Source organism: Rhinatrema bivittatum, chromosome 1 (assembly GCF_901001135.1).
Source record: "Rhinatrema bivittatum chromosome 1, aRhiBiv1.1, whole genome shotgun sequence".
Taxonomy (NCBI): Eukaryota; Metazoa; Chordata; class Amphibia; order Gymnophiona; family Rhinatrematidae; genus Rhinatrema; species Rhinatrema bivittatum.
In genome coordinates this window covers 582603077-582627525 of record NC_042615.1, presented here as the reverse complement: position 1 = coordinate 582627525, position 24449 = coordinate 582603077, and the positions used below count along the sequence as shown (strand labels likewise).

General features: G+C 48.0%; 1 protein-coding gene across 1 annotated transcript in view; it reads left to right on the top strand.

The window, feature by feature from the left end:
- Nucleotides 1–24449, top strand: part of LOC115099407 (semaphorin-4D-like) — a 167024-nt gene that overhangs the window by 104046 nt on the left and 38529 nt on the right. Inside the window, exons 8-9 of the mRNA XM_029617038.1 lie at nucleotides 6283–6505; nucleotides 13819–13940. Of these exons, the coding sequence (XP_029472898.1) occupies nucleotides 6283–6505; nucleotides 13819–13940 (345 nt within the window). The remainder of the gene's footprint in view (nucleotides 1–6282; nucleotides 6506–13818; nucleotides 13941–24449) is intronic.

Genomic DNA, 24449 nt, shown 5'->3' with positions numbered 1-24449 from the left:
CCAGATGGACTCAGAACAAGTGGGTATAGTGTGCTCGTACTAGCAGCTGGAGATGGACCTGACGTCAGCACGGGTACATATACCCCCACAGGAAGTGAAGCAACTCAGTAATTTCCGTCTCCAAAGCAGTTTGGAGCACCTGCATGCTTGCTGAGCGTGTTTTCCAAATCTACTTTCTACTTTCCAAATTTCTCAGAAGATGAGCCCCGCAACTCCTGCGGTGATACCCGCGGGTCCCTCCCCCAGTTGAGTTTCCCGGGGTGATTTCCGCGATCCCTCGGAGGTCTACGCCTCGGTCCGGTGGCCGAATCGCAGCAGGGATCTAGCCCCCGAGCGAGAAGGGCTCGGGCCTGGCTGAGAGGTGCCTCGGTCCCGGCGTGGACTTAGCCCCGAGCGAGACGAGTTCGGCGGCTTAGAGGCAGCGGGTACATTTCCTCAAGCGCGGCGGTGAAGGTATTTCCCCTTTCCCCCCGCAGCCGGAGACCACCCGAGTTACAGCCGAGAAGCGCCGAGGATCAGGTAAGGCGTATATCTCTTACTTTTTGGTCTCCGAGGTATGAGGATCGGCGGCGTTGCCTGCATGTGGCACGCCGTGGAGGTCGCCATTTTGTCTGCCTGGTTCAGGTATTGAGCGCCCACGATAGGCGCCTGTTGATGAGCAATTGCTGATCGCATATTATTGAGCGCATATTGTATAATATTGAGCGCATATTGCTGATCGCATATTATTGAGCGCATATTGTATAGTATTGAGCGCATATTGCTGACCGCATGTTATTGAGCGCATATTGTATATTGTTGAGCGCATATTGTATATTATTGAGCGCATATTGTATAGTATTGAGCGCATATTGCTGACCGCATATTATTGAGTGCATATTGTATATTGAGCGCATATTATTGAGCGCATATTATTGGCAGCATAAGTGCCGGCGCCCTGCATTCGCAAGACTCGATGGCACATTTAAATGCCCCGGCGTCTCCAGAGGCGGCACCTCCTGCTTCTGGCGTGAAAGCTCTCGGCCTCTGCTCAGCGTGCCAGCTTAGAGCCACGCAGAGCGAGGAGCCAGACTCCCTTTGCGCCCAATGTGAGGAGGCCGTGGGAGCCTCGGGCCAGGACCAGTCTCAACTGAGGTTTACCGACAGTTCCCCAGGGGCCACCCAGGATCTAGCGGGCCGTCTCGAACAACCAGGAATCCTGGGGGACTTGGTACCCCAACGGCTAGAGACCGCTTTCATTTCCTGGGTGGATTTATTTAAGGGGATCCATGCTTTTGTACAGATGCAGTCAGCTTCCCATCCAGGCCCTGCTGCCGCTCCGGCTGACCCTGCCCCTGGACCTTCTCGCCCTTATCGCGGGCACCCGCCTCCGGGCAGTCCCGCTCATGCGGACCCTGATGTCTCGGAGGACACGTCCGAACCCCCCGAGGAGGGGGAACTTCCCTCGGGGATAGAGCCATACCGAACTATGAGGCGGTTCTTTCCCAAGGAAGATCTCTCCGACCTGGTTTCTCAATGCCTGATGGAGTTGGCTATTCCAGGCCCCAGTACCATGGAGGCATCTACGCAGAACCCCCTGCTGGAGGGTCTTCGTCCCACAGCCCGCCATTTTCCCTTCCTGCAAGCGGCGCAACAGCTGATCGACTTGGAGTGGAATGCGCCAGAGGCCTCATTCAAAGGGGGTCGGGCCCTGTCTGGCATGTACCCCCTGGATACGGCAATCAAGGATATGCTGGCGTGCCCTACGGTGGACGCCTTGGTTAGCGCTGTGGTCAAGCGCACTACCATTCCAGTGGAGGGAGGGGCGGCCCTCAAGGAGGCTCATGACCGACGCCTGGACGCCATCCTGAAACAAACCTTTGAGGTAGCAGCTCTGTCTTTGTGAATCGCAACCTGCTGCACAGTGGTGACACGTTCCTATTTGTCACAGGTCAGGAACAATGCTCCGGCAGCTGACATGGAGTCAGCTCTCTCGTTCCTTACGGATGCCGCCTCCGACCTAGTCCGTACGACAGCCAAGGGGGTCTCATCCTCAGTAGCAGCCAGGAGGCAGCTCTGGATACGAAACTGGTCAGCCGACGCCCCTTCTAAGACACGTCTCACTAGAATGCTGTTCAAGGGGTCTCTTCTGTTTGGCAGTGACCTAGATAAACTGGCCAGTACATGGGGCGCCTCTCCAGTACCTCGACTGCCGGAAGACAGGTCCAAGAGAAACCAGCGCGCCTTTCCGAGGCCCTCCAGAGGTAGAAGCTCCCAACGCTTCGCTCCCTATAGGAGTCGCTACCAGGCACCTCGTCCTCAGGCCAGGAACCAGTCCTTTCGGACCAAGCAGCACAAGAAGGGAGCTGGCTCGGGTTCGGGTCCTGGCCGCACCTCACAATGAGAATCAGCCGATCCATCCGGGGGACGGAGCCATAGGGGGCAGGTTAACCCTCTTCTACCCCAGATGGGTCGAGATTACGTCGGACCAGTGGGTCCTCGCCATCATCCGAGAGGGGTACTATCTGGACTTCCATCACATCCCTCCGGACAGGTTTGTGGAATCTCCGTGTCCAATCCACAAGAAGGCAGCATTGGAAGCTACCCTGGCGAGGCTCCTGTCCTTGAAAGCCATAATCCCAGTACCTGCATGGGAAACGGATTCTGGGCACTATTCCATTTATTTCATGGTACCCAAGAAAGAGGGCACTTTCCGGCCCATTTTGGACCTCAAGTCCGTCAACCGATACTTAAGGGTCCCGAGATGTCGCATGGAAACTCTGCGCTCAGTCAAGACCGCAGTACAGCCAGGGGAATTCCTTACGGCCTTAGACTTGTTGGAAGCCTACCTGCATATCCCGATCCATCGGGATCATCAGCGCTATCTACGCTTCCAGGTTCTGGGACAACACTTCCAATTCCGGGCTTTGCCCTTCGGGTTAGCCACGGCGCCGCGGACCTTCACCAAGGTGATCGTAGCAGTAGCAGCGGCACTCAGACAGGAAGGAATCCTTGTCCATCCCTACTTAGACGATTGGCTGATCAGGGCGAAATCCCGAGAGGCGAGCCATCGGGCAACCAACAGAGTGATCTCCCTGCTGGAAAGCCTGGGATGGGTAGTCAACCTAAACAAGAGCTGCCTTCAGCCTTCCCAATCACTAGAATACCTGGGAGTCCAGTTCAACACCCAGGCAGACAAAGTCAGCCTCACCACCAAAAGAAGGTTAAAACTCCAGACGCGGCTACGGTCCTTGATGGGAGCCAGCCGGCCCTTAGCTTGGGACTATCTGCAGGTTCTCGGTCTCATGGCATCCACCCTGGAAGTGGTACCCTGGGCGCGGGCCCATATGAGATCGCTACAACGCTCCCTCCTCTCTCGATGGAGCCCACGCTTCCGGAATTACTCCGTGCATCTACCTTACTAGCCGGGCTGCGGACCCAGCTACGGTGGTGGTTGCAGTCCAACCACACGAGCAGGGGGTCGAAGATGTCCTCCCCCACATGGACCCTGCTCACCACAGATGCCAGCCGGAGCAGATGGGGAGCACACTGCGAAGAGCTCACCGCCCAAGGGCGGTGGAACAGAGAAGAGTCGGGGTGGAACATCAACCGCCTAGAGGCACGAGCAGTCCGATTAGCCTGCCTGCAATTTGCTCACAGACTGAGGAACAGAGCAGTCAGAGTGATGTCCGACAACGCCACCACGGTGGCATACATCAACCGACAGGGCGGAACCTGAAGCCAACAGGTGTCCCTAGGGATAGCCCCGCTGATGGCTTGGGCAGAGGCGAATCTCCAGGACATCTCCGCCATCCACATTGCCGGAAGGGACAACACCACGGCAGACTTCCTCAGCAGGGAATGCCTAAATCCGGGAGAATGGCAGCTGTCCCCCACAGCCTTCCAGATTATCGTGGATCAGTGGGGGATTCCGGACATGGACCTACTAGCGGACAGGTCCAATGCTCAGGTACCCAGATACTTCAGCCGCAAGCGAGATCCGTTCTCTCACAGGATCGACGCCCTGGTTCAGCCATGGCCTCCAGGGACTCTGCTCTACGCCTTTCCTCCGTGGCCCTGCTGGGCGCCCTTATTCACAAGACGCAGAGGCCTAGTTCTTCTAGTGGCACCAGACTGGCCAAGAAGACCCTGGTACGCGGACATGAGAAGACTGTTGACAGGGGAGCCTCTTCCCCTGCCTCTTTTCAGGGACCTGCTTCGTCAAGGTCCCATCTTCCACGAGAATCCGGCTCAATTCTCTCTTAAGGTCTGGCCATTGAGAAGGCTAGACTGAAGAAAAGAGGTTACTCGGAGCCGGTGATAGATACGCTCCTCCGAGCCCGCAAGTTTTCCACATCCCTCACTTACATAAGGATCTGGAGAGTATTTGAAGCCTGGTGTGACACTCATGGCACCAATCCACATGTGACCACAATCCCTATTGTTCTGGATTTCCTGCAGGAGGGGCTTCAGAAGGGTCTCTCCCTAAGCTCCATCAAGGTCCAGGTGGCTGCGCTGTCTTGCTACGGTCCCAGGAGGGATGGCAATACCATTGCCACTCATCCAGATGTTTCCCGCTTCCTGAAAGGAGTCAAGCACATTCATCCGCCACTGAAGTGGCCAGTGCCCCTGTGGAACCTCAACATAGTTTTGGATTTCCTCGCAGGATCCACCTTCAGACACCTCCGGGGCCTGTCTCTCCGTTCACTAACTTTGAAGATGGTGTTCTTGCTGGCAGTGTGTTCAGCACGCCGCATCTCCGAGCTACAAGCGCTGTCCTGCCGCGATCCCTTTCTCAGAATCACTCCAGAGGCTATCCATCTTCGCACGGTTCCCTCTTTCTTACCTAAAGTAGTCTCACAATTTCACCTCAACCAAACCATATCTTTGCCAACCACGGCGGGGTTGAAGAAATCAGAAGAAGGGCATTTGCTACGCCATCTCGACATCGGCAGATTGCTACCCAGATATCTGGAAAAGACAGAAGCAGTACGAAAGACGGACCATCTGTTCGTCCTTCACAGCGGGAAGAAGCAAGGAGAAGCGGCCTCTCGGCCCAACATAGCCCGCTGGATTAAAGAAGTTATTAGAGCGGCCTACGTAGAGGCCGGAAAGTCACCACCTCTACAGGTCAAGGCTCATTCTACCAGAGCGCAAGCAGCATCTTGGGCAGAATCTAGGATGCTGTCGCCCGCAGAAATATGTAAGGCGGCGACATGGTCCTCCCTCCATACCTTTTCCAGATTTTACTGTCTGGATGTCCAGGCCAGGGAGGACACAGCATTTGCGAGGGCAGTCCTACACGGTCCTCAGGCAGCCTCCCGCCCAGTCCGGGAGTAAAGCTTTTGTACATCCCACTTGTTCTGAGTCCATCTGGCTACACGCCAGGAAATGTTGAGATTACTTACCTGATAATCTCCTTTTCCTTAGTGTAGACAGATGGACTCAGCATCCCGCCCGGCTGCCGGTATACATGGGTTTCACCGATTCAAGGTAAGCCATGTCATTTTCTTACATAAGAGCGTCCACTCGACCAGGTGTCGACGCCTTCCGGTTGGAAGCGCTGGCGGTCTCCAGCTACTATCAATCGGTCAGGGGAATCCTGTTTCACTATTTCATTGATCGTCAGTACGCATATATCCATAACAGCTTTTGCAAGGAAGATTACTGAGTTGCTTCACTTCCTGTGGGGGTATATGTACCCATGCTGACGTCAGATCCATCTCCAACTGCTAGCACGAGCACACTATACCCACTTGTTCTGAGTCCATCTGTCTACACTAAGGAAAAGGAGATTATCAGGTAAGTAATCTCAACATTATCTTGTGTTGTTCTGTAGGCTGTGCAAGATCGACTACAGAACAACACAAGATAAGTGATATTAAAGGCTTCACTTCAGCCGTTATCAACGAAACAATCTGGAAGTGGACATCCTGGCATAAAGAGCTATATCACTGAGGTACCTAATGATTTTGAAGCCTAATTCGGCTCACAGACACGATAGCTGAATTATCTATCAGCATCGTATGAAGGTACACGCAGATCTTAATTGACATTCATTTATAACAGGTCTTATTTTGTTTGTGCAATAAACCCAGCAGTCTGTGAAATGCGGAAGCAAACAGTATAGGGTGTCTGTGCTATGAACTTGTCCTGCTGAACCTCGGATCCATCAAGATGAACCTGGTTCAGTTATGTGTGTCCTCAGAAAAGGGAATACAGTTGGGTGGGTTCCAGAGTTTGGAGGGTGCATCGAATGACAAAGAAATGTATCTTCATCTCTTCTATCTTTTGTTGTGGCAGTGCATAAACAGTTTTGACAGAGCGAACAATTACAACAGCTCCCTCAGTCTGCCGGACAAAACTCTGCTATTTGCTAAAGACCACCATATGATGTATGACGCTGTGACCACTATAGGGATTAATCCCATATTAATTAAGCAAAATGTGAATTATTTACAAATTGTTGTAGATCAAGTGGAAGCACTGGACAAAAACATTTACTACGTCATGTTCATCGGTACAGGTATGGTTGCTGGGCATGTGTTTTTATTGTTTCTATTTGAGGTAGATTTTCAGAAGATGCGCACACAAAAAAGAGCACATGCGTGCATAAAATGGCACACACAGTAAGTCTTATTTTAAAAATGGTAACATGCATGCGTAAATCAGGGACTATGAATAAAAATGCATGTACAAAAAAGGGGCGGGGGAGGGGCAAGACCTACACACGTACTTTGCTATTTTAAAACTTACAAAATACCATGCATGTCTTTTATTTGTGTGTATTAGGTGTAAGTGATTGTAAAGATCTCAAAAGTGAAAAAATGATAAGTTAGAGGGTCTGGATGCAATTTGGGGGGACTTCATGCTGAAGAACCAGACAATGGTGCAAACATGGTTAAGGCAATAAATGACATGCGCTTTCAGAACATCCGATGTTTTGCACACACTCTGCACCTGGTAATGAAGTCAGCTCTGGGGTTGGATTCCAATGACAAAGAGAATGAATACCTGCATAGGTTAATACAGAAGTGCAGGAACATAGCAGCACACTTCCATAGAAGTGTGAAGGGCCCGGCAGGTTCTCCGACAAAAGCAAATTGCTTTGGAGATGCCTCACAAGCGTCTCATCCAAGACATTGCCACCCGGTGGAATTCCACATTTATGATGCTCAATAGGTTAGTGGAACTGCAGACACCGCTTCATGAACTTTCTGGTACAATGGACATAGGTGTGCAGAATCCCCTAGGGCATCATGATTGGTTAGTCATGAGTCAGCTGGTAAAAATCCAGCAGCCCTTCAAGGATGTCATGGAGGAGCTGAGTTCATGAAGTGCCACCTTGGCTGACATCATCCCAATAGTTAATCTCCTGGATGAACATTTGGAAGCCTTTAAACAGGATGAGGGAATGACAGTTGAGGTGCTACAATGTCTTGACATTTTGCAGCAGCAGGTGGAAGAGAGATTAAAGCCTTTAACACAAGACTGCACATACATGCTAGCCACAGTCTGTGATCCCCGTGTGAAAGGGAAACTTGCCCTACAGTACTATTGTCTCTTATTGGTGAAGGACCTGCTGTTAGCAAAAGTCCGTGAACAGGAGCGCCATAAGCAGAGACAGATTAGGCATAAAGCAGAGGTGGAAACAGCAGGCACGTCAGAGAGTTGTGCTGCTAGCCCAAGCAGGAGCAGCACTGTGTCAGCGACAGATAGTACCTCCTCCTCCACTTCAGAACGCCCAAGACATGTTGCCCATAAAGGTTCATCTGTTGTGCAACGGGCGAGAGAGAAAGCAGCTGGAGTGACTCTCAGCCCGCCCAAGCAAAGGAGACACCAGCACAGCTGCAGTGACACGGTATCTCTCAGAGCCGATAGAGAACTTGCAGACAGATCCACTGGCATATTGGGCACACAAGTCCACTATCTGGCCATACCTAGCCAAAGTGTCTCAGTGATATCTCTCATGTCCACCAACCAGTGTGCCCAGTGAATATGTCTTTTCAATGAGAGGGGATATCATGAGCCCTCACCGCTCAAGGCTGGCACCAGAGTTGATGGAAATGCTAGTGTTTTTGAAAGTTAACTTGCCTTTGCTTGGGTTTCCAAATTTTCCCTGTGAATGGCAAGATGAATAAAAGCAATTGAAAGCCTTGCAGCAGCTCCAAGTGCCTCCTATGCTCCAGATAATATAAGCACTACAGCACATGTACCTGACCTGAAACGCTGTGCATAAAAGTCTACTGTCAAGGCCTTACGTCCCTACAAGGGCCTGACCTTTAATGCTGTGCCTGTCCGTCCACTGTCCAGGCCTTACATCCTTACAAGTGCCTGAACTCTAACGCTGTGCCTGACCGTCCACTGCACACTCTTACCTCTCCCTGGCAGCACACTGGGACAGGGGCAGCCAACAGCTCTATTACTAAACAAGTATCAGGGTGGAGGTGGGCTTTACTGTACACCTACCTGATGGATCAGGCCCATACCACAGCCAATATTCTAGCATGCATCAGACAGATGCTGGAGAGCTGGCAACTACTTATGTCCCTACATGGGCTTGATCTCTGTCCTCGACTGCTGTGCCGGTCCATCCAGGCCTTATGTCCCTACAAGGGTTTGAACTCGATTGCTTTGCCTGTCTATGCAGGCCTTATGTTTCTACAAGGGTTGACTTAGATTGTAAGCCCTTTGGAGATAGGGAAATACCTACAGTACCTGAGTGTAATCGACTATGAAGTGCTGGAAAGGTTTGAAATTAGGAATATAAATAAATTAAAAAAAAATTGCTGTGCCTGTTCATCCAGGCCTTATGTCCCTATGTGAGCTTGACCTCTGTCCTCGACTGCTGTGCCTGTCCGTCCAGGCCTTATGTTCCTACAAGGGTTTGACTTAGTTTGTAAGCCCTCTGGGGATAGGGAAATACCTACAGTACCTGAGTGTAATCGACTATGAAGTGCTGGAAAAGTTTGAAAATAGGAATATCAATAAATAAATAAATACATAAATAAAAAATTGCTATACCTGTCCATCCAGGCCTTATGTCCCTACGTGGGCTTGACCTCTGTCCTCGACTGCTGTGCTTACCCTTGTAAGAACATAACTCCAGGCCTTATGTTCTTACAAGGGTTTGACTTTGATTGTAAGCCCTCTGGGGAAAGGGAAATACCTACAGTACCTGAATGCAATCAACTATGAAGTGCTGGAAAATTTTGAAAATAGGAATATAAATAAATTAAAAAAAAAATTGCTGTGCCTGTCCATCCAGGCCTTATGTCCCTACAAGGGTTTGACTTAGATTGCTGTGCCTGTCTGTCCAGGCCCTATGTTCCTACAAATGTTTGACCTCGATTGCTGTGCCTGTCCATCCAGGCCTTATGTCCCTACAAGGGTTTCACTTAGATTGCTGTGCCTATCTGTCCAGGCCTTATGTACCTAGCTAGGATTGACTCAGTCCTCGACTGCTGTGCCTGTTCGTCAAGGCCCTACAAGGGTTTGACCTCGATTGCTGTGCCTGTCCATCCAGGTCTTATGTCCCTAGGTGGGATTGACTCTGTCCTCGACTGCTGTGCCTGTCTGTCCAGGCCTTATGTCCCTACGTGGGCTTGACCTCTGTCCTCGACTGCTTTGCCTGTCCATCCAGGCCTTAATGTCCTATAAGGGTTTGACCTCGATTGCTGTGCCTGTCCATCCAGGTCTTATGTCCCTACAAGGGTTTGATTTAGATTGCTGTGCCTGCCCGTCCAGGCCCTATGTTCCTACAAATGTTTGACCTTGATTGCTGTGCCTGTCTGTCCAGGCCCTATATCCCTACAAGGGTTTGACCTCGATTGCTGTGCCTGTCTGTCCAGGCCTTATGTCACTACGTGGGATCCACCTCTGTCCTCGATTGCTGTGCCTGTCCGTCCAGGCCCTATGTTCCTACAAATGTTTGACCTTGATTGCTGTGTCTGTCTGTCCAGGCCCTATGTCCCTACAAGGGTTTGACCTCAATTGCTGTGCCTGTCCATCCAGGCCTTATGTCCCTAGGTGGGTTTGACTCTGTCCTCGACTGCTGTGCCTGTTTGTCCAGGCCTTATGTTCCTACAAGTGTTTAACCTCGATTGCTGTGCCTGTCTGTCCAGGCCCTTTGTCCCTACAAGGGTTAACCTTAGATTGCTGTGCCTGTCCGTCCAGACCTTATGCCCCTACGTGGGATCCACCTCTGTCCTCGATTGCTGTGCCTGTCTGTCCAGACCCTATGTCCCTACAATGGGTTTGACTTAGATTGCTAGGCCTGTCTGTCCAGGCCTTATATTCCTACATGTGTTTGACCTCTGTCCTCAAATGCTGTGCTTGTTTTTCCAGGCCTTATGTCCAGTCCTAACGGCTGAACCCTTGTTGCAAAGGGAAACTTCAGTCTCTGGCAATTAAAACTAGTAATCCTTCACAACATGGATCCTTAAATAAAACAAACAGTTTCCTTGAGTTTCAGGGCAGAGAAGAGAACTTCCTCCATCTTACTTATGAAGTCATGATCTGTTTGCAAATGCTTAAATCCTAACAATTTGTACCATTATACACTCTGGGGGCCAATCCATTCCAGGAAGCCCTTTCCTGCTCAAAGAAAGGGAACTCTCCCCGGTGTTGCAGCCTATCTCCTAGTACCTGTTGACCCATGTTCAGAATGAGAAAAGATCTCCAAGGTATTTAGACTATGGCAAACCTGTGAGACCATGCTCACAGTAAGAACCTGCTCCAGGTCACCACAATTTGAAGGCTCCTGCTCCAGTCTAGGGCCAACCCATTCCAAGGAATCCCTTTCCTGCTCTTAGGAAAGGGAACTCTCCCCGGTGTTGCAGCCTATCTCTTAGGACCTGTTGACCATGTTTAACTGCTGTTCACATGGCACCCTGCTCCAGGTCACCATGCTTTGAAGGCTCGTGCTCCACTCTAGGGGCCAACCCATTCCAAGGAAGCCCTTTCCTGCTCTTAGGAAAGAGAACTCTCCCTAATGTTGCAGCCTGTCTCTTAGGACCTGTTGACCCATGTTTAATCACTGTTCACATGCACCGTCCTCCGCCTCAGTCTTGAAAACTCTCATTTGTATAACAGCTATGTGCACCGGATTTTAAACAACCAGCGAAAGCTCACTGGACGCCAATGGAAACACCCCACTCTAGGGGCAAACCCATTCTAGGGAGCCCTTTCCTGCACAAAGAAAAGGGAACTCTCCCTGGGTGTAGCCAGCCTGAATCTACCATCTGACCCATATTGAATCGCTGTTTACATGGTAAGGTCTTCCGCCTTGGCCTTGAAAATTCTCGTTTGTATATCTGCTAACTCCACCAGATTTTAAAAGACCAGCGAGAGCTCACTGGATGCCAATGGAAACATCCCCACTCTAGGGGCGAACCCATTCTAGGGAGCCTTTTCATGCGCAAAGGAAAGAGAACTTTCCCTAGGTGTAGCCAGCCGGTATCTTCCCTCTGACCTATGTTGAACCGCTGTTCACATGCACCCTCCTCCGTCTCGGCCTTGAAAACTCTCGTTTGTATATCAGCTACGTCCACCAGATTTGAAAAGACCAGTGAGAGCCCTCTGGACCCCAATGGAAACACCTCACTCTAGGGGCGAACCCATTCTAGGGAGCCCTTTCCTGCTCATAGGAAAGGGAAACTCATAGGAAAGGGAACTCTCCCCGGGGCTACTTCCAGCAAAATCTGCACCCGTAGATGCTCCAACCCACCCAGGCATAGTTCATCATGTTTCAGGTCCTAGCACTCGTGTTAGACTCCCTGGTCCCTGTTTCAAGACGGGTCGGGTGCACAGTATGCCCAGTGGACAGTCCCGCCACATGCTGAGTCGTCTTGTCTTGCCTCCTTCCCTTTCCCTTATCAAAACCACAGCGACCTGACTACCTCAGCTCTGCCATTAGAAAGGTTTTACTTCCACAACTCGTTCCTGTCTTGCCCCTATCAACTTTCTGCCACTCTGCCTTGCTGCCAATCACCAGATGACTCACTCTACTCCTTGTGGTGTTCTTGCTACTATCATGGTTCCTCAGTGTGTTGGTGCTAGTCTTTCTGCTTGCTATGTTCCCCCTTCATTGTGCTGTAGGATGTTGATGCCACTTATCTTGCCGCTTTGCCTGTCATCCTGCCTTCGAGGGTTCATGCATCTGTTATCTGTGCTCTCTTTTGAAGCTGTGGTGTGTTTTTGGCACTCTCGCTGCTGCTTTGTGCCTCTGTTAAAGCTCTCTTGCCACTTCTGGTACCCCTTTGCTCCTTTACAGTGCCTTAGGCTTTTCATGCCACTCTGAGGCCATTTTGCCACAGTCTAAGTACCTTGGAGCTCTTTTTTTGTTCTGATGATTGCTCCCCAGAAGTTTCATCAAAATTGATAATAAAACCCCAATTCTGCAGCCAAAAATAGGCTGCAAATCCTTCCCCATTGACTTTAATGGGAACCAGAAAACGAATGTACATATCAACGTATTGGGGCGCCATTGTATGAATGCAACAAATACACCCCACGACGAATACGTATCCCGAATGCAACAATTTATAAAATCTACCCCTATATAGTTAGGCTGGTTCGGATAGTGTACTAATATGTGTGTATGCATATATGTGTGTCTGTGTGTGTACATATATATATTTATATCTGAAGCAGTGGCTTCATGCGAGCCAGCAGATGTGCATACATGTGCTATATCGTGCGTGCAAGTACACGTATATCATTTAAGTATATGTGCACGTACTCGCACAAGTGACTATGACAATATTGGAGGGAGGGAGAGAAAGAGAGAATCTGACATTCTACATATCTCCCACTGTAAGAGGGGCATTTTCAACTCGGGGTTTTTTTTTTTTGGGGGGGGGGGGGCTGTGGTGTTACAAGGGACTACAGACTATTGCGCCCTAGACAGACCGATCTAACACTCCCCCCCCCCCCAAACCCCACCCTGAGTTGGAAATGCCCTCTTATAGTGGGAGATAAATAGAGTGTCAGATATCCTCTCTAACAGAGGGGTGTTCTTCTCTCTCTCTCTCCCTGGTGTTCAGGGGTTACACATGTAAGCCTTGGCCTCACCCCAGAATGCCACTATTGACATACATTCATATTTTCTGGTGAACAACACTTTTAAAATCTACCTGTAAGAGTTTTATTTACTTTGTTCCTAAATAGAAAACCTCTTAAGTGACTATAGAATAAAAGTTTTCCTGGCAGTGTTAAATTGCCCTTTTTCCATTTGCTCAGAAAAACTCACTGGCAAATGATTATCTATGTAATATAGCTCAGAGATAATCCAAGGGAGCCCTGCTTCACAAGGGAATATAAGTAAATCTTTTCTACATTCATAAACACCAAAGTGAAAAGCTGAGATGATATTTGCAGTTATAACAAATGGCAAATATTAAAAAGCTGGGTTACAGTTGGCAGTCTGTATAGGCCATGGCGCTTTGAGGAAACAGTCTTCATTTTCTATTCCAGTCATTGAAGGCATCCACCATCTTATCAGAGGCAAGAGTCAGTAAAGCCACTGCAAGACTAATCCCTGAGCAGGTTAAGCACATTTCATTGCTGGCTTCTAATTGACAGAAGTTCTCTTCTTCATAATTACTGAGACTTGTTTATTGGGAAAATAACCTAGATGTGCAGTTCTGCTTTTATCTGTATCTCAATGAAGATACCATAGCCCACAGCAACAACAAAATCCTGTGAAATGCTAAATCGTGTATTCATGTATTAATGGCGCGTATCTATGCTTTATTCAGGCTTGCAAAGTAGAATAGCATGTGAGTTTATGAGAAAATGGCCTACAGAGATACATAGAACTTTTGCTTACCATTTCAGAAAGAGGAACTGTGCAAAAGGCTATTAGCGGAAACAATAAAGGACCAGCGACTATAATTGAAGAAATAAAGCTTTACCCATATTTAGAGCACATTGATACAATGCATCTGTTTTCCAAAAAGGTAAGACTGACCTTAAGAATTAAAAGATTTCAGATTCCTAAGATGTGCAAGTGAATTTGCATTTGTACTTGTTTGATTGGTGTATACCTGTAGAAGATGATTGGTATGTAGATCTTATTTCAGCTCTTACAGTACTGACCTGTACATGATTAATGAAACCTATTCTTTTTTTTATTTTAAATAAAAACACTGTGTTAAAGCTAGCAAATAGCATTATATTACTGTAGCAGAGTGCCCAATCTCACCTTTTGAAATTGCTGCAGCATTGACATTCCTGGAGAAGCAGAGTTAGTTTAGTTTATTAAATTTTCTTAATCGTCGTTCTTCAGAACATCAAGGCGGTATACAAATAAAATAACCTGCTCAGTAGGATGGGGATTAGTTTCACACCAGAGTAGCAGGGCTCCTGTCTTTTTCTCTCCTTTCAGAAATGAGGCAGGACACCCTGTTCCATTACCCAGTTTATTTATAATCAGCAGTATACAGTCTGCAACACACTACACAACTTACTGGTTGTGAATTCCCTTTAGCTGCAACCTATTGATGGCATTTGACAGGCACTACAAGGCTAGATTGGTTCTATATATCACCCCCTCTTAGTCCTTACAATTTAAACTGCTTCTCCTGGATTCTCAGATAAGCAATCATCCTACTTACAGAGCAGTTTCTGGGCTTATTAGCACCATTATCTAAAGGTCCTCCTCATACCCTGCCATCCAGTAACGACTTACTCACCATGCTCCTTTTTTCTCTCTCTTGCTCTCCTTTTTCCTCTGGGTCTTGCAGTATGGGCTTTTATCTACATCTAGCAACTCTCAATTGGTTCCAGGGATTCAATTAACCCTGATTGGAACTGTCCGTGAACTGCATCCCTTATGAAGTCATCTCATTTCCTGTTTGACCAGGACTCTTGAGGACTCTATTCTCCAGAATTTCTGTAGGCTTACTTCCTTTCTGGGTTCTCACCTGCTCTTTTGAGTTTCCTCTGGTGGCAAACTGCTGCAAATTCAGTGACAAACAGGACTTTTAAATAATTATTTTCTCACCAAATTATGCTGCTCTATTACACCACCCCTTCTATCCGGATTGATGGGTAATGTCTGTTGTGGACTGGTGACAAGACATGAAGCAACTGCTTCTTTGGACCTCTCTTCTGGTATAATCACCATTTTTCATAAGAAATTGCCATGAACAAAAGAAATTGCCATGCTGGGTCAGACCAAGGGTCCATCAAGCCCAGCATCCTGTTTCCAACAGAGGCCAAAACCAGGCCACAAGAACCTGGCAATTACCCAAACACTAAGAAGAACCCATGCAATTAATAGCAGTGGCTATTCCCTAAGTATAATTGATTAATAGCCATTAATGGACTTCTCCTCCAAGAACTTATCCAAACTTTTTTTGAACCCAGCTATACTAACTGCACTAACCACATCCTCTGGCAACAAAATCTTTTTTGTCTATATTGGGGAAGGACTAGTTTAACTAGCATTGTGGTAGCTGTTGGCATTTGTAGAGTGAGGTTTGGCAGCCACTGGTAAACTTGCATGCCTCTGCTCAGCTAGAGTATCCCATTGGTTGGTCACCCATGTGGAATTTTTGAGCAGTAGGACCATGTGGTCTGGGCCTGGGAGAACCTTCTGTAAAGCAGATTTTGGTGACAGTAAAGTATGGGCAGGAGTTCTTCTCAAATCATTAGTTTTTTGGGAATCCTCATGTTTTAGGAGCAGGTCAGATGGCATTTAGTCCCTCTCAGAGCCCAATGAAGGCTTTCAGGACTCTTGTATGGCTCTGGGTGAATCTTCTGGATTAGTCTTATCTTTGTCTCATGCTTGTTTGAATTTTCAAGAAAATAAACAGGTTTTGCAGAATGTCTTTTTCTCAGCCGAACACAAGAGTCTTGTGGTACTTTAAGTTGTAAAATCATCCACAGCCTGTTCAGTTGTCAGACATTGTGGGTGATTCTTCCGTGCAGCCTGTTTAAGAGATCCAAGGCCAGATCAGTATGGCAGATCACGGAAAGCCATCTCAGAGAATGAGATGCTTCACAACATGTGGGGTCAGTCTTGAAGCATTCAAAGTTGGATCTTTCTACTGCTGTCTGAGAAGGAACTGTTTGGGGCTGATGTAATACAGTGCGCTCAGCCGAGCGCCCTGTTAACCCGCCTATTTAATGCGTGTCCAACGCAGAGTGAATGAGATAGCACTCATCACATGCAAAATGCATGTGAATGAGCCTATTACTCATTCACTCCGAATGAAAAAAGATAAATGTGTGTATCAGACACATATTTATTGCTCAGATATCAACGCCTGCCTGGAGCAGGCGTTAATAGTTGAGCGCACTGAAAAGAAGTACAGAAAAACAGAAACAACTGCTTTTCTATACTTCTTTTTTAAAGTAAAAAAAAAAAGAAAAACTCGGCAGACCGCCGAGTTATGAAGACCGACGCCGGTAAACTCGGCCTCGGTTTTCATAATCTGCCAGTCTGCCAGTAATGAAAATGGCCACCAAAACTCAGCGGCCATTTTCATTACCGGCAGACAGGCAGGTTATGAAAACTGAGGCCGAGTTTACGGCGTCGATCTTCATAACCGGCAGCAGCGACCCCCTAATTTAAATGTTGCATGGCGCCCCCCCCCCCCCTTGCGGGCACCATGCGTGCGTTAAAAAAATGGGTGCTGAAAAGTCAGCGCCTGCTTTCAGCCCACATAATTGCATCGGCCCCTCTGTCAGGGAGGATATGGGCAGGATATCTGATTTTTCGGCAGTTCTTATGGGAGCAGAGAACATAGGTCTTTTGAGTTTCTTGTTCAGGAAACTGCTATCTGGACTGCCAGGTGTCCAAAAAGGCCCAAATCTCTAGGTTCCCTCATACAGTTTAGATGTTAGGACTTCTAAATATAATCCCCTCTTGATTTAAGTCTCTAATACAGGGATCACAGCAAGTCCCAGAGGGACACTCGCTATCCCAAACCTCTCACTCTTCTCACGGATCCCTGGGTGCTGGGATTCTGCTGGCAGGGAAGAGGACAAGCTTCTGGGCTCTAAATGATATTGGTGGTCTTTTTCCATGCAGTCCTCTTAAGCTCATCACTCCTTACTGTCACAGACCCAATTGGTACTCACTTAAAGGTGACTTTTCAAAAGTTGTGCATGTATAAAATCACATATACATGAATATATGCTATTTTAGAAACCTCTTAATACTACAACATACATTCAACCCCTTTTGTCCCAATTTATCTACACAACTATATTTCTATGGGGTCCTGATATTTCTCTATTTATTTTACTGTATTATTTTTCTTATATTTTTTTATGTATCTCACCAATACGTGAATTTATACACTTTATTTGAAAAAAATTGTTTGGAGGACATTTAACAGAGATGATATCTCACTAAGTTAAGTAAAACGACGGGAAAATAGACTTAAAAGTTCAAGAAAGCACTTTGCTAGAAATAAAATTAAAAGAAACATATGGGATTTTTAAATTTTGAATAAAAAAAGAGGATGGTAGGGTGGAATGTCAATGATTAAAACACATGAATTAGACCAACATTAACTCAATGGATTTGAAGTTAATTGAGTGAGCCATTGAATGAGACATCCACCTCCGTCTTTAAAAGTTTTTTCCCAAAACAATTTTTTTTCAAATAAAGTGTATAAATTCACGTATTGGTGAGGTAAATAAAAAAATATAAGAAAAATAATACAGTAAAATAAATAGAAAAAAATCAGGACCCCCATAGAAATATAGTTGTGTGGATAAATTGGGACAAAAGGGGTTGAATGTATGTTGTAGTATTAAGTGGGACAACCCCTTTGAGTGGAGATTTAAAATATAAATTTTAGAAACCTCAACATAGACGTATAAATCAGGGTCCACGAGTAAATTTACACATGTAAAAGAGGGATGGGCTGGGATGTTCTGCAGAGGGGCCAACATTTACGCAAGTATTTTGCTATTTTATAAGCAATTAATGCATGTAAATGTGGCACCTTACTCGCGTGCATTTACTTCTGCTCAAAATCAGGAGCAAGTGATTATAAACATCATAAAAGTGAAAAAATGGGGGGACTTCAGGCTGAACAGCCAGGAGGATCTTCACAAGCTGCAGATGGACTGAGCAAACTGGTAGACTGAATAGTATAAATGGTTATTTCAATAACTGTGTGCACATTAGAAAATCCCCCAACTGATGCGTAAAAGCCAACTTGCAGGGGGTAAATTTGTCTAAATTATGTGTGTAAAATGTATGCACATAATCTTCTAAAATTGGAAATAAAAATATGCATGTATATCATTTTTTGCATTTTGCACCACTTATCTGGCTAAATTTGACTTATCCGGCTAAGTAGCATTTTGTCTCTACTTAGACAAGTTCCAACTTATCTGGCTAAGTAGCAGCAAGGTGCTGTTTAACAGGAAAAGTCTAAAAAGCACTACTTGTCTACATAGCATTTTTCAGATTTACCCAGCTAGGTAAGATAGCAGGATAAGTCTGAATACAGCACTTAGGCCTGGATTTATCAAAATGCAGTAAGTACCGCATGTGATAGCAAAAGGGGTGTGTTTTATGCTAATATAGCATTTATCACAATTTGCACTAATTACCTGTGTGAAGAGCTAAGTTAGTGCAAATTGTGATACCATTTCAGATTCTGCAATAAGTGCCAGACCTGTTGTATTTCCTGCATTCAACCACTGGGGAACCATTTTTAATGGTTCCAGACACACAAGGGGAGGGGAAGAGGGAGAGAGACTGGCCATAATATCATGGCCCATAGGTAGGTATTTGTATCCCTATGGTAGGGCCACCTAGTAACTCGAGGTGGGGATTAGGTAAGAGTGTAGGGGATTAGGGGCCACTTTGACATTCTACTTGACACCTACGAACAGAACAGTGGTCTCTTGTGAAGATTTGCTGGCCTTCGGAGTGAGGAAACTCACCCAAAGAAAGGCCAGCAAATCTTCACAAGAGACCACTGTTCTGTTCGTAGGTGTCAAGTAGAATGTCAAAGTGGCCCCTAATCCCCTACACTCTTACCTAATCCCCACCTCGAGTTACTAGGTGGCCCTACCATAGGGATACAAATACCTACCTATGGGCCATGATATTATGGCCAGTCTCTCTCTCTCTCTCTCTCTCTCTCTCTCTCTCTCTCTCTCTCTCTCTCTCTCTCTCTCTCTCTCTCTCTCTCTCTCTCTCTCAAATTTGCATCACAATATGGTGTGATCACATGCAGTAAACACATTTTCACATGTGATAAGCCCTTAACACCTTATTGCATTTTGATAAATGACCCCCTTAGACAGATAAGTCTTAAAGTGCTACATATCCATCTAAGTTAAAATGCCAGACAAGTAGCGCTTTTTAGACTTCTCCAGCTATCTGACTTAGCCGGATATGTAGCATTTTCAAACTTATCTGTCTAATTATTACTTTTTCTTCAGACTTGTCTGGCTATCTTACTTAGCTGGACAAGTCTGAAAAGAACTACTTATCCATCTAAATATGACTTTTCAGATAAGTAAGATAGCTGGATGTCTGGAAAAAAAAGGGCCACTTAGATGGTAAGTCATGCGACCCGATCCCACCAGCGGCAGAAGAAGAGGCGGCTCGTGGTGGACCTAATCCTGTCGGTGGCAGAAAGAGGTTTGTGGTACCGCTGGTGGACCTGGTCCCACTGGCAGCAGAAGCAGGAGGCCACAGCAGAGGAAGCCCATTTGGCAGCTCCTCCTCTGGTGCTGGCCCTACGGTATTCAACACTCGCAGTGCTAGAACTTCCTGTATTCTTGTGATTTGAGAATACAGGAAGTGCTAGCACTGCGAGAGTTGAATTACATTGGAGCCAGCACAGGAATAGGAGCTGCAGCATGGCTGCTCTTCACACAGAAAGAACAGGCTGACAGCAGCAGCGGGGGAATGACCCATGACCCCCGACCTTCTGGTCTATATGTGTGTATGAGTGAATGGGAGGCTGCCTGGAATGAATGGGTGTGTGAATGGGAGACTGTCTGTGATGGGTGTGCGTGTGTGTGAGTGTGAATGAGAGCCTGCCTGGGATGGGTGTATGGGAGCCTGCCTGTGTTGCATATGTGTGTGTATGTAAATGGGAGCCTGCCAGGGATGGGGGTGTGTGTGAATGGGAACCTGCCTGGTGTGTGTGTGTGTGTGTGTGTGTGTGTGCGCACATCATGCATGGGAGCCTTCCTGAGATGAGCAGGGTGGTTTGAGGGAATGGGAGCCTACCTGAGATTTGGATGGATGTGAATAGGAGCCTGCCTGGGGTGTGTGAGTGTAAATGAGAGCTTGTATGGGGTGTGTATGTGGGAGAGAGAGACAAAGAGAGAGAGAATGGGGGCTGCTTGGATTATGTATGTGTGAGAGAGCAAATGGGATGCAGATGTATCCCAAGCTGCCAACAGCTGAAATGAAGATGAGGGACTGGGGCTGCTAGTAGATCCCTATCAAAAAAGAGTTGGAGATGCCTGTGTGTTTGTCTGAGAAGGAGCATGTGTGTGTATAAGAAAGAGAGGAGAAAATTTGTGCATCGCACTCCCACTACTCCACGACTGTCCAAGGGTTATTGGAAATCAATAGTCCCTGGTATGGAGAGTGTGAATTATTAAAATCCTTTTCAGTTTTATTTTTTAGTTGTTATTTGCTGTGTCTGCTGCATTGAAATATTTTACTAGTGTTTGGGACATTAAAAAAAAACTTGTATATGAGTTTTTAATTATTTGATCTTTTTTGAAATATTATTGTTGCGCGTCACGGCCGCGCTGGTGCCACAGGCCGCGACTCTCACCTTGGGGGTTCCGCAGCAGGGCCTGGTCCATCCTCCCTGGCAGCCACCGTCAGCTCCCAGCATCCACGGTGGTCCACGGCCTCTCTCAGTCCCTCCACCTCGCAAGGCTCCTCGCGGCTAGGCCCGGCATTCTCGCGGGCGTCGGCCCTGCCCCTTAGCGTGCGCGAGGAACTCTCTGCCTTTTAAAGGCCCAAGCACGGGAAGCCTCTCCGCGGCGCGCCTGGATGACATCACCTGAGCTCCGTATATAAGGCTGGGCTCAGCCCCCCGTTCCCTGCCTTGGCAATCGGGTCGACACTGTGGTGTACTAGTTTGTAGGGATGTGAATCGTGTCCTCGATCGTCTTAACGATCGATTTCGGCTGGGAGGGGGAGGGAATCGTATTGTTGCCGTTTGGGGGGGTAAAATATCGTGAAAAATCGTGAAAAATCGTTAAAAAATCGAAAAATCGAAAAACCGGCACATTAAAACCCCCTAAAACCCACCCCCGACCCTTTAAATTAAATCCCCCACCCCCAAATAACTTAAATAACCTGCGGGTCCAGCGGCGGTCCGGAACGGCAGCGGTCCGGAACGGGCTCCTGCTCCTGCATCTTGTCGTCTTCGGCCAGCGCCATTTTCCAAAATGGCGCCGAAAAATGGCGGCGGCCATAGACGAAAAAGATTGGACGGCAGGAGGTCCTTCCGGACCCCTGCTGGACTTTTGGCAAGTCTCGTGGGGGTCAGGAGGCCCCCCACAAGCTGGCCAAAAGTTCCTGGAGGTCCAGCGGGGGTCAGGGAGCGATTTCCCGCCGCGAATCGTTTTCGTACGGAAAATGGCGCCGGCAGGAGATCGACTGCAGGAGGTCGTTCAGCGAGGCGCCGGAACCCTCGCTGAACGACCTCCTGCAGTCGATCTCCTGCCGGCGCCATTTTCCGTACGAAAACGATTCGCGGCGGGAAATCGCTCCCTGACCCCCGCTGGACCTCCAGGAACTTTTGGCCAGCTTGTGGGGGGCCTCCTGACCCCCACGAGACTTGCCAAAAGTCCAGCGGGGGTCCGGAAGGACCTCCTGCCGTCCAATCTTTTTCGTCTATGGCCGCCGCCATTTTTCGGCGCCATTTTGGAAAATGGCGCCGGCCGAAGACGACAAGATGCAGGAGCAGGAGCCCGTTCCGGACCGCTGCCGTTCCGGACCGCCGCTGGACCCGCAGGTTATTTAAGTTATTTGGGGGGGGTTCGGGAGGGTGGGGGATTTAATTTAAAGGGTCGGGGGTGGGTTTTAGGGGGTTTTAGTGTGCCGGCTCACGATTCTAACGATTTATAACGATAAATCGTTAGAATCTGTATTGTATTGTGTTCCATAACGGTTTAAGACGATATTAAAATTATCGGACGATAATTTTAATCGTCCTAAAACGATTCACATCCCTACTAGTTTGTCTTTGTCTCATCGCCTGTTCCAGTCTTGTTCCAGTCCTGTTCCAGCATCCTCCTGTTCCAGTTCCAGCGTCTTCCTGTTCCAGCATCCTTCTGTTCCAGGTCTGTCTCCTGTGTGTTCCCAGGTAGTACCTATTGGACTGACTCTCCGATACTGACCTCTGCCTGCTTCCGACTTCGTTGTTCGCCGCCTGGATCCTGACCTCTGCCTAGCTCCTTGACTACTCTCGGACTGACCTTCTGGAACCTGACCCTTGCTTTGGCTGACCATCCGCAGACTGACATTTGTCTCTTGACCCCGGCTATCCTTGACCATGCCTCCTTGGTTCTGGCTCTTCTCCTAGCCTTGTCATCACAGACTCTCTTCTGGCCCTCTGTGGCTCCTCAGGCCTCCTGTCCAGACATCGACCGTGTTCCCTTGCTCCTGGTGGGCACACCCTTGAACTTCCTCTCTAGGAGAACCTACGAGGTCCACCTAAGTCCAAGTGGCCAGGGTCACTACGGGCTCCACCCGGGGGGACCTCGGGCTTCCAGTGGTGAAGCTCCAGCTAGCCTCCTCTTCCTCTTGTGCTCCACCTCCTGGTGGCAGGTGCTCCCTGAGTCCGACCAGGGAGCTGTTCCACCCTGCAACAGGCCAAGGGTCCACCCCCGAGTGCTACAGGTTGCCAAGGCCATGGACTCGGAGGAGTCTCCCGCCTCCCGAGGCCTACCAGGGCTGACTGCAACTGTTCAAGAGCATCGATGCGCCTTGGAATCCCTGGCATCTTCGGTTGAAGAACTTCGCTCCCAGTTGTGAGACACGACTCTGGCCTGTTGGCCTCTCTGTTACCTAGAGCATCGCTGGCTCTTCCTGCTCCTCCCTGATACAATGGGGACCCACGCCTCTGTCGAGGCTTCCTCAACCAGTGCTTCATGCAATATGCACTGCAACCCTCCTTGTTTCCAAAGAAGACCACAAAAGTGACTTTTATCCTCTCCTGCCTTGAAAGCAAGGCTTTCACATGGGCTTCTCCGTTGTGGGAAAGTTCCGACCCCATGCTCTCCCAGTTTTCTGAGTTTGTCGCTGTCTTCAAGCAGACCTTTGGTGACCCCAGCCATCAGGCTGTAGCCAGTCATGACCTCCTCCTCCACCTACGTCAAGGATCTAGGGCTCTTGCCGAGTACATGAATGGAATTCAGGAACCTGGCTACCGAGCTAAGTTGGCAATGGAATTGTCTGCAAGCCATCTTCCTAGATGGTCTCTCCAGTGCACTCAAGGATGAACTTGCTGTCTGTGAGACTCCCATGTCTCTAGAGGACTTAATCTCCCTCGCAGGGAAGATTGATCACAGACTCCAGTTATCGCGCCTAGAAGTAAAGCCCTCTCGACCTCCTCCTCCTCGCAGGCTGAAACTCCTCCGCCTAAGACCACATTGGTGCCTCCACCTCCTGCGGATGAACCCATACAGGTTAACTGTGGGAAGATATCCTCAACTGAACGACTGCACCGACAGAAGGAGGGTCTCTGCCTTTACTGTGGCACGTGTGCATCAGCACTGCAACACAAATTTACAGTATATAAATAAATCTCAGTCTCTTCTCCCACTCCCTCCCAAACAGATAGGCTCTTAGGGGCAAATACCCTTCTACACTGGGCCCTCCCAGTAAATGTGGTATATTTTAGATCTTTTTTCTTCTTTGTTTCTCTTTTTCACTGGAGTCTCTGCCTGAATTGGGTTTAATCAGTCTTTGATTTTGTGGACTTTCCTAGGCAGGATACCTTTGCTTTGGCACCTCCCATTACATTCATCCTTCAGCTTCCAAGAAAATCCTTTTTTTCTTAAGGCTCCGCAAATCCCATGCTCTTCAAGAATACTTCATCTTTCCACTTTCTGGACTCCATGAATTTCCTTTTTCTGAAGCTCCTGTTCTTGGATGAGGCCTGGCCAAGATTTTCCTAGGTCACAGTTGCATCCTTTAAGCAGGATCACTTTTTGTCTCTTGAATCTTGTCTGTGAAAAGATAGGCATACTGGCACTACTATGAAGGAGTGTCTCTGAAAACCCTCCTTAACCAGTGCTGGACCAGGCACCTAGCCTAGTCCACCTTAAAAGCTAGACATACTGGTAGCTCTGTGTACCCAGAGAGCTGGTGTAAGAGTTTGGGACCAGGTAACTCCTGCAAGAATGTGAATACTGAAGGTAAATGCTGAATATGAATATGGCTGAAGGTAAGCCATTTATATTGGACTATTTGCTTGTGGAAAATAGTTTTATGTAAGAAGACTCAG